General features: G+C 40.6%; 1 protein-coding gene across 1 annotated transcript; it reads right to left on the bottom strand.

Moving 5' to 3' along the window:
- Positions 1-5,023: 5,023 nt before the first annotated feature.
- LOC131995201 (uncharacterized) lies at positions 5,024-10,348 on the bottom strand. The gene is made up of 2 exons (XM_059363458.1): positions 6,178-10,348; positions 5,024-5,586 (listed from the first exon to the last, which is right to left on the bottom strand). Exons 1-2 carry the CDS (start codon positions 10,346-10,348, stop codon positions 5,024-5,026), a joined length of 4,734 nt encoding a protein of 1,577 aa, XP_059219441.1.
- Positions 10,349-10,598: the final 250 nt, after the last annotated feature.

Raw genomic sequence — 10,598 nt, 5'->3', positions numbered from 1 at the left:
CAGATCTTAACCATATACGACACGGATGTCGAAAAGCCTAACATAAGCCACTGTGTCAAATTTCAGTGAAATCGGATTATAAATGCGCCTTTTATGGGGCCAAGACTTTAAATCGAGATATCGGTGTACATGGCAGCTACATCCAAATCTGGACCGATTTGGGCCAGGTTGCAGAAAAATGTCGAAGAGCTTAACACAAGAGATCGGCCAATATGGCAGCTATATCTAAATCTGGACCGATCTGTGCCATATTTCAGAAGTATGTCAAGGGGCTTAACTTAACTCACCGTCCCAAATTTCGGGGAAATCGGACAATAAATGAGCCTTTTATGGGCCCAAAACCTTAAATCGAGAGATCGGTCTATATGACAGCTATATCCAGATCTGAACGGATCAGGGCCAAATTAAAGAAAGATGTCGAAGGGCCTAACACAACTCACTGTCCCAAATTTCAGCAAAATCGGATAATAAATGGGGCTTTTGTGGGTCTAAGACCCTAAATCCGAGTATCGCTCTATATGGCAGCCATATCCAAATCTAAACCGATTTGGGCAAAATCGACAAATGATATTCAAGGGCCTAATACAGCTCACAGTCCCAAATTTCCGCCTTTGATGGGCGCAAGTCCCTAAATCGAAAGATCGGTATATATGGCAGCTGTATCCAAATCTGAACGGATCAGGGCTAAATTAAAGAAAGATGTCGAAGGGCCTAACACAACTCACTGTCCCAAATTTCAGCAAAATCAGCAAAATCAAAATCAGCAGATAGTAATTTCGGCTTTTATGGGCCTAAGACCCTAAATCGGAGGATTGGTCTTTATAGAGCTTATATCAATATATAGTCCGATATATCCCATCTTCGAACTGAACCTACTTATGGACAAAAACAGAATCTGTGCAAAATTTCAGCTGAATATCTCTATTTTTAAAGACTGTAACGTGATTTCCATATACAGATCGTATTTTGTTCAGATCGGTTTATTTTTAGAAACCCAAGGTTATGAACCGATTTGAACCATACTTAGCTCATTTGTTGGAAGTGATACCAAAACACCACGTGCAAAATTTCAGTCAAATCGGATAAGTATAGCCAAGAAGTCAAGACCCAAGATCGGTTTATATTGCAGCTATACCAAAACATGGACCGTTGTGGCCCATTTACAATCCCAACCGACCTACACCGACCTATTTGTGCAAAATTTCAAGCTCCTACCTTTACTCCTTTCGACAGACGGACGTAGCAATGGACGGACGTAGGAACGGACGAACGTAGGAACAGACGGACGTAGGAACGGACGGACGTAGGAACGGACGCACGTAGGAACGGACGCACGTAGGAACGGACGGACGTAGGAACGGATGGACGTAGGAACAGATGGACGTAGGAACGGACGGACGTAGGAACAGACGGACGTAGGAACGGACGGACATAGCTAGATCGACTCAGAACGTCGAGGGGATCAAGAATATATATACGTTTAGGGGTCTTAGACGCATATTTCGAGGTGTTACAAACAGAATGACGAAATAAGTAAACCCCCATCCCATGGTGAAGGGTATAAAAAAAACGGTTTATTTATCACACTTGTTTAGTAATAACTCCCATTTAAACCCTTTTTTAACTTGTGTTGGCTACACTTAGCATGTAATTTTCTGCATTCATTTTCCAAACTCCTCGCTAAATAAGATAAAATAGGTGCGTAACATCCATAGACGATGACATAACCGATTTCTAAAATTATCCCTTACCCAATTTGAAAGCCATAGAATTTTATGTTTTAGTTTTTCATGAAAACAAATCATTCGCCATTTCTGGTGTTTCGCATTTCCCTGTTTGTAGTGAGCACTCCCATCACAGTTTGCGGTTTATTTTTATTAAGAACTTCCATTAAGTAAAACTTTAATTTCCGTTTCCACTATGTCAAAACCAAGTTATAATAAATTATGCCACAGAAACAACGACGACAGCATCATCATCATCACCAGCAGTAGAAACCAAAGCAATTGCAAAATATTTATAGCCAAATTATAAATTATTAAACCGCAAATCTCTTGAAATTCCAAATGCTATGCTGCTGATGAGCATGGAATGCAAATCAATGATGACTCTAACCCCAAGGTATGGCAATAAATTAATTAAACAAAAATAATTGAGGCTTAGACATCCCCCGCCCGCCCCTAAGACCTGCAAATCTGCGTTGCTTGGCAGCCACCTGAACAAAGTAACAGAAATCCCCAGGCACCCACAAGGGCATGCACCACCCATCCACCCACCAATCACAATTGCCATGTCTTCGTTTCCGATTATCATACCCACTGCCGCGAAATGAAGTCGAAACGACAAAGCCTTTGCTCCTTTTATGGTTCATGATTCCTTTGCGACTGAATAGCCGGATAATAATAAACACGTGTTCCCCTTGTTGTTATTGTTGGAGTTGGAGCCTTTGAATGAAGTGAAATGGCGGCTGGGGGCTTTCTTTTTTTCCCCTGTCTTTCTCATCATCCTGAGAAGGATAATAACAAAATATCCAAAAATAATTCCATTTCTTTTTTATTTCTCAATGAATTTAATTTACAATGTTCTTTTGCGATTGATGTGATGTTTGATGGCTTATAGGAACTCTGCCCCCACTTCGCCGCACATGTCCTGGCTGTTGCTATTAAGAGTTGCTTTCTTCTTATCAACCATAAAGTAACACCAATAAAAACTGACGACGTGTTTGGCATCACAAATGGCCAAAGTGTAGCAAGAATGAGAGAAAAGAACAAAACCGAAAAAAACACCATCAAGCGGTCTACGATGCTGCATGCCATCTACCCATTGTCCCATGACAATGGATACATATTCTCGCCAGTGGAGCCCTTGTCATGTCGCCATAAATGAAAACAACTCCAATTGATTTTTGGCCAAATTTTCTGTGTATTTTGCTAAGAGCTCAAAGCTTTAAATTAAACGACCATATTTTATTGGAATACGTTAAAAATGAAGAGCATTTGGGCAATTTCGATTTAGCATTTTATTTGTCATAAATGCCTTTAAATACCCATCCATATGAGTGGATACGTTACACATTCTTGCCATCGCCTGCGAAAGGGCCACCTCAACCTGTTAATGTTGCTTAAGCACTGAAATCACTGAGGTCTACACATCTCAAACGTAGTCGTTGTTTCATTTTCATGCCATTCCTTGCAGAGAGCAATAACAAAGAGAGGCCGAGAGACCCAGAGAGAGGGAGAAAGTAACAAAACAACACCCACATCTACATTTGAAACCCAAACTGTTCCACACACACACACACCACGTTTACCGAACTCACACGGGAGAGTATTCGCATCGCACAGCCATCTCAGTGCAATGATGGAAACATATGTTCTGACTGAAGGTCTTTTTCGCAACGGTGTGTTTTTTGCATCCAAAAGATACAAATCCCACAAATTTATCTCTCTTTGTCTTAATTCTGTGTGTTTTTTTCGGCATGCTTTTCTTCTCACTACTCCATTGAACTTTAAGTTTAATTTTTTGCCACACCATGATACTCGAGAAAACTTCAGAAAAGATGATGGCAGCATTTTTGGAAGTGAAATTCGCTTAATAACCATGAATTGGGCATAAACAAGTGTATTGGGGAAATTTTGGCTGCTTGTGTTGAATGTTAAATAAAGAGGTTGTTTGCGTGTAGGCTGAATGTACCTTGGTTGTCTTTAGAATTATGAACTGGAAAACATCAAACAAGACTTAAGACACCTTTCCGATGTGGTTCGTTTCGTTGGTAAATTCAAAGTGGGAGTTTATTTTAATAATGGCTTATCATCTAACATATGATTTTGTATGTTGGCTAACTTAACGAAAGCAAAAGAAGTTACCTGTCAACTTATAGTTAGTAAACTTAGAGGTAAGAAAGAAATAATTGGGCAAAATTGTAATAGATTATATCATTGGCATAAACATTCCGGGCCCCTTGATGGGTACCATCGAAATAAATTGAAAAAAGAACTTGTCTAATGTAATATGTTAAGATACAATTCAAGAATAATTCTGAAATTCTATTTTGAAATACAAATTGATAATAAAATCAAAAAAAATAAAAATATTATACTTAGCGTAAAAGATATTGTTTTAATCTTAAGGCGAGCAAATTCCAGAAACCAGCCATCCTAGAATTGAATTCTGAGCCATCGGTATCCCTTCATGATTCGGCATAACACCCCCAAGGATTATTTTGGGGTAGACATCTGAGCCCAAAACCATAGAAATTGGTGCGCTTTCATAAAATGCGGGGTCTGCAAGAATAAGATTTATAAATTTGTCCTTGAAAGTTGAAGGTAATGAATGTGATGGGGTTTTCATTGACATTCGATTGTCAACTCGAAAATTTGCTGAAAATCGAGCTTTAGGATCAGAGTTAGCTCGAATGGTTAGTTGGCACATTAAGGTATCTTCGACATGAATGGGTTTGATGCCAATTTTAGTGAGAGTAGATTTTATTACGCGGCTGACTGCACATCCTGTGTCAATTAGAGCTCGAACTTGGTATAGGCGTCGATCGTGTACTATCTTAACCAGAGCAGTGGGAAGTACGGTAATTGTTTGTGGTGGCAAAGCGCTTGAAGTCACAACGCGTACTGCTTCCGATTCCCGTTTTATTGACTCTTGATGCAGTAGAGTGTGATGTGATCGTCTGCAAATGTGGCATCCTGTATTTGAGAAACATCCAGACTGAGAGTGCTTATGGGCCAAGCAATTGATACAATACTTATATTTTTCCACAACTTGTTTTCTTTGATTGGCACCCATTGAGAGAAATTTCCTACAGATTCTTAGTGGATGAAATTTTTTGCAGATTCGACACTGAAAGGGTCGTTGTTTTTGACGGCTGACTCGGTTAGGAGTGCTAGAACGGTTTTGAACAATTCTAGGCATTCTGAAAATAAAGGTTTCTTAAAATATGGAAATATTGCCAAAGATAATGATATTGAAAAGGAATCGTATATGATATGGTAAGGAAAGGAGTCGGACGGAACTATTGGGTGGGAAGTAGAACGAGTTTTGTAATTGGACGAGTAATCACACCCTTTGATGTGTAAACGGAGGCTACTCGTACACGCTTATCTTTTCCTGGATGAACATGAGTAACTCGACCAATTCGCCATTCGTTTGGTGGAAGATTTTCGTCGCGGATAACGACAATGGAATCAATTTCTACGTTCTTTTCTGGATTTTTCCATTTGTTCCTCTTATGGAGCTCCTTTAAATACTCGGATTTCCAACGTTGGCAAAAATGTTGCTGAAGGACCTTGACACGTTGCCAACGATTAACCACAGACTCAGGATGAGTGTCGTAATTAGGCTCTGGAGGAGCCAAAATTGGTCCTCCTATGAGAAAATGTCCTGGTGTGAGCGGATTTAAGTCAGTGAAATCCTCTGACATTGTGGAAATAGGCCTCGAATTAAGACAAGCTTCTATTTTTGTCAGAAGAGTACAAAATTCTTCGAAGGTGTAGGTGAAACCGCCAGAAATTTTCTTCAAATGGGTCTTAAAACTTTTCACCCCGGCTTCCCATAGGCCACCCATATGGGGTGCGCCTGGGGGAATGAAATGCCACGAGAGGTTTTGGTGGATAAATTGGGACACAATATTGGATTTAGATGCTGCAACGAAGTCCCTAGCGATATCTCTTGAGGCACCAACGAAATTAGTTCCGTTGTCGGAATATATATTAAGAGGACAGCCACGCCTGGAGACAAATCGGTGAAAAGCTGCGAGGAACACTGGGGTGGATAAAGAGGACGTAGGTTCCAGGTGAATTGCTTTGGTCGCAAGACACACAAAAACGCAAACGTACCCTTTGGAAATTTTGGAACCACGACCTGAAAAGCTCTTAACGTCGAACGGACCTGCAAAGTCAACGCCTGTGTTATGGAATGGGCGCTTTAAGGTTGTTCGTGTTGGGGGAAGAGCTGCCATGAGCTGTGTTTGAATTTTCTTCTTATGTAAAACACACACCTTACACTGGTGGATTATAGTTTTGATGAGGTTTTTTAATTTAGGAATCCAAAATTGCATTCGAATGAGGTTAAGTACTTGCTGGTTACCACCATGAATGCTAAGAATATGAGTGAATTGGACTAAAAGGCGACTAAGATGGCAGTTATAGGGGAGAATTATTGGATAACGTTCATCGTAGCTAAGGGATGGCGAATACGCGAGTCGACCAAACGCGCGAATAACTCCATTCTCATCCAGAAATGGATTTAAGTTAAGAATGTTAGAAGACTTTGGGACAGCTTTCTTTAGTCGTAAAGCTTCAACCACCTCTGGAAATCCTTCCGCTTGAGCTAGAACTATTAATCTATTTCTAACTGCCTTTACTTCTGTAACCTTTAACTCGACAGAATCGAATGTGACTGAATCGCGGTGCTTTGGATGAGTCTTGTGAAAGAATCGGAATATATAACAAATGACTCGAATAGCCCGATGAAAAGAAGAAAAGCGACCTATAATTTCGTGATTATCGGAGTTGGTAGCAAGATGTACTCGTAGGGCTTTCTGTTCCAATTCAGTATCGTCTATGATATCGTCTGATATAGGCCAACTGTTTCGAGATTCGGACAGCCACTTAGGTCCGCACCACCAGAGATTATTTTCAATTAAATCTTTGGGATAAACTCCGCGGCTAGCTAAGTCCGCTGGATTGAATAGGGTATCAACATGGAACCAATTGTCAATTCCTACCTTGCTGCTTATGGTGGATACGCGGTTTGCAACAAAAGTTTTCCAGTTGCATGCGGGCTTTCGCAGCCAAGCCAAAACAATAGTTGAATCAGTCCATTTGAATATTTCATAACTTGGAAGATTCATTGAAGGAATTACTGACCCGACAACTTCTGCGAGCAAGGTAGCCCCAAGGAGTTCAAGTTTAGGAATGGAAAGGCATTTGACTGGTGCTACCCTGGATTTGGATGTTAGCAAATTTACAGAAACATGTCTGCTTTCATCCTCCACACGGGAGTAAATGACTGCTGCATATGCATTTTCCGATGCATCGCAAAATGCGTGAAATTGGATACGAAATGAGGGTGCGTAGGAAATCCAACGTGGGATTTGGATTGAGTTGATAGTTGAGAAGTCATCTAGAAGATTTTTCCAATCTTGGAAACATTTGGAAGTAATTTTCTCATCCCAATCAACCTTGGATAACCACACATGTCGCATAAGAATTTTCGCTAGGACGACTATGGGTGCTAGCCATCCAGCTGGATCGAAAATCTTAGATATTTCGGAAAGCACCTCTCTTTTCGTGTAACTCTCCTTACATGGCGTTGCCTGAATTACGAATAAGAACTTATCTAACATGGCATTCCACCGCACACCTAAAGTCTTGGTTAGGCTGCTGTCATCGAAAAGAAGGAAATCTTCCTTCAAGATGTGCTCTTTGGGTAAGGACTGGAGAATCTCCTTAGAATTGGATGCCCATTTTCTAAGTGGAAAACATGCGGAATTAAGGGCTGAGATCAATTGATCTTTAGCCTTTAAAGCCAATTGGAGATCGTGGCAACCAGTTAAAACATCGTCCACGTACATGTCGTCTCGAATAATGTGGCTTGCCAAAGGATAAAAACTGCTGCAGTCTTCTGCGAGCTGCATTAGAGTTCTAATAGCCAAATATGGAGCTGCATTTACACCAAAGGTTACGGTTTGCAGTTCGAAATCTTGAATCTGTTCCTTTGGCTTTGTTCGAAACAGAATTCTCTGGAAACAAGAATGATCTTTATTAATCCTTATTTGCCGATACATCTTTTCGATGTCGGCACTGAAAACATAGCGATAGAGACGCCAGCGCAAAAGAAGAAGAGTCAAGTCATTCTGAAGTACTGGGCCTGGATAGAGAATGTCATTAAGTGATGTTCCCGAGGATGTTGGACATGAGGCATTGAAGACCACTCTGACTTTGGTAGTGGTTCTATCGGGTTTTATCACCGCATGGTGGGGGAGGTAATAGTGCCTTGGAAACTCTTCCTCAACAGGAATAGGAACCTTGGCCATATGGCCTAGGTCTAAATATTCCTGGATGACAGAATCATATTCGTCTTTTAACGACATGTTTTTGGATAGTCGAGACTCATTTCTCAAGAATTGAGCACTAGCTATGGACCTGGATCGTCCTATCTGTGGAGAGTTATATGAAAAGGATTCCTTGAACGGCAGAGACACTATATATCTCCCATCAGAGTCACGTTTGGTTGTTTCCGAATATAATTTCTCGCAAAATGAATCGGATTCGGAGAGTAGAGGCTTTTGCGGAACTTCCTCCACCTCCCAAAAACGCTTTAGCTGTTTTTCTAAATTCGTTTCTGAAAAGTAGGAAACTATAGTAGAATAGGATGATACTTTAGGATTATTCCGGATAGGTCCTGTAATTATCCATCCGAATATTGTCTCTTGAGCGACAAGAGAGTCGCAAATGTTTCGACGAACATTGTCCAAAAGAATATTATTGAATATGTCCGCGCCAATAAGCAGATCGATTCGGCTACTTTCAAGAAACTTTGGATCAGCAAGCCGAATGTTCGGAAATTCTACAAGAACCGAAGGATTAATGGAACTTGTTGGAAGATCTCCTGAAAGTTGCGGCACGACCAAAGCTGTTACATTGACATGCAAGTCGGAGTCAAAACGAGGGCTTATAGAAAATGTTGCCATTTTTCTGGATTTTGCTGACGTGACACCATTGAGACCCGCAATGTCGGCCTCGATTGGATGGAAAGGCAGTTTGAGGATATTGAAGACACGTTCAGATATGAACGTTCCTTGTGAACCTGAGTCTATCAGGGCTCTCACAAAATATTTCAGTCCGAGATGACTGATTTCAACCAGCGCAGTGCCGAGAAGAACATTTTGAGAATGTGCTGCGAAACATGATTGGATGTTACTTGCAGAGGACGAAAAAGGCGGGAAAGATACCCGTTCGAGGCTTGCGTGATGAACGGAAGATTGGGGGATTGTGGACTGTATCTGTTGGAGTTCAGAATTTTGAATTTGGGAGTGACTTGAGGCAGGATTCGTATCGTGAACAGGCTTAACGTCACGATGCAGGAGAGTATTATGCCTCTTTCCACACGAGTAGCAGTTGTGAGGACTTTTGCAGTCCTTTACGCTATGGGCTTTTGCGAAACAATTGAGACATAAATTCAATCTTCGGATACAAGATTGTCTATCATCTATTTTCATGTTAAGAAACTTAGGGCATTTGCGGATTGTATGAGGCTCATTTGCACATAAATTGCATGGTGGATTTGAAGTGGGGGGAGAAACCTTCGCATGGTTGCTATTAATTTTCTTATTCAAGGGCGTTGCCTGTTTCTTACAGCTTGAATTCGTCTTATCTGCATTGAAGGGACCGTTTATTTCACAAATTGTCTCCAACGTCTGGTATCTGCTTGACAAAAACGAATCTAAATCTGTCCATTTTGAAATATCTTTCTTGTTTTTAATGGATTGCTCCCACAGAGAAAGAGTAACACGAGGAAGTTTCGTAGAGCAGACAAAAACAAAAATTGCGTCCCAGCTTGAGACGTCAATATCATATAATTTCAAGGACGAAATGCAGGAGTTGATGTCGCGTTGAAGGCATTTAATATCTTCACTTGACTCCGTAGTAATCGTGGACAAATTAAATAGAATTCGAAGCTGACTATGGACTAACATTCTTTTGTTTTCGAATCTATCTTTAAGATTCGACCATGCGATGTCAAAGCCGTTGTTTGTCAGGGGACATTTTTTGACAATGTCATGTGCCTCTCCCTCTGTCTTCTTCCTCAAATGAAACAATTTTTGAACCTTGGAAAGACTGGAGTTATTCACGTATATGGCAGAGAACATGTCTCGAAACGAAGGCCAGGATTGGTAATCTCCACGGAAAGATTCCGTATCGCAAGCTGGAAGGTGAAAATTAGAAGGCTGGACGGATGCTTGCTGAGTGGGAGTTACATTTGTTCGTCTATGAATATGGGCACTAAGTTTTGAAACAATTCTGACGTAGGTTTCATAAGAAGCGTGAAATCTTGCATTTATGCTGTCTAGGTCAGAGCCTTCGCTATCAGAATCTGATTCAGGGGAGTTATTCCCATCATCATTGGCTTCTCCGGATGGCTTTTTGCTCTGACTGTCGAAATGATCTATACATTTGTCATAAAGGCTTTTGACAGTTGCCCAAATTGATTTAAGCTCATCGCGGTGTATCTCTAGAGCGAAAATAGATGATTCGGAAATATTTGCCTCAGTTAATCCCTGTTCGAAATTAACTAGCTTATCATTAGCCCGGATGAATCGTTCTAAGGAGCTCATGATGAATGTTGGAATTTAAGAGTATTAATTGAATGAGAAACCACGAGAAGAAAAGACTTAAATATCGTTAAGCTGTAGATATATAAGGCAAATTCCTAATATATGAAATCAGGCTTCGAAATAGGCTTCTTCGAATTTCTAATGGGAAAGAAGCTATTTGTACAACGTGATTGAAATGGGTGTGGAATTCCTGATTATCTTGTGTTTCCCTTTCTTTGCAAAATGAAAAACAGGAAACAAATTTAGGTAA

The sequence above is a fragment of the Stomoxys calcitrans genome, chromosome 2, assembly GCF_963082655.1.
Source record: "Stomoxys calcitrans chromosome 2, idStoCalc2.1, whole genome shotgun sequence".
In the NCBI taxonomy this organism is placed as follows: domain Eukaryota; kingdom Metazoa; phylum Arthropoda; class Insecta; order Diptera; family Muscidae; genus Stomoxys; species Stomoxys calcitrans.
The sequence above is the reverse complement of the archived record's forward strand: the minus strand, read 5'-3'. Positions and strand labels throughout refer to the sequence as shown.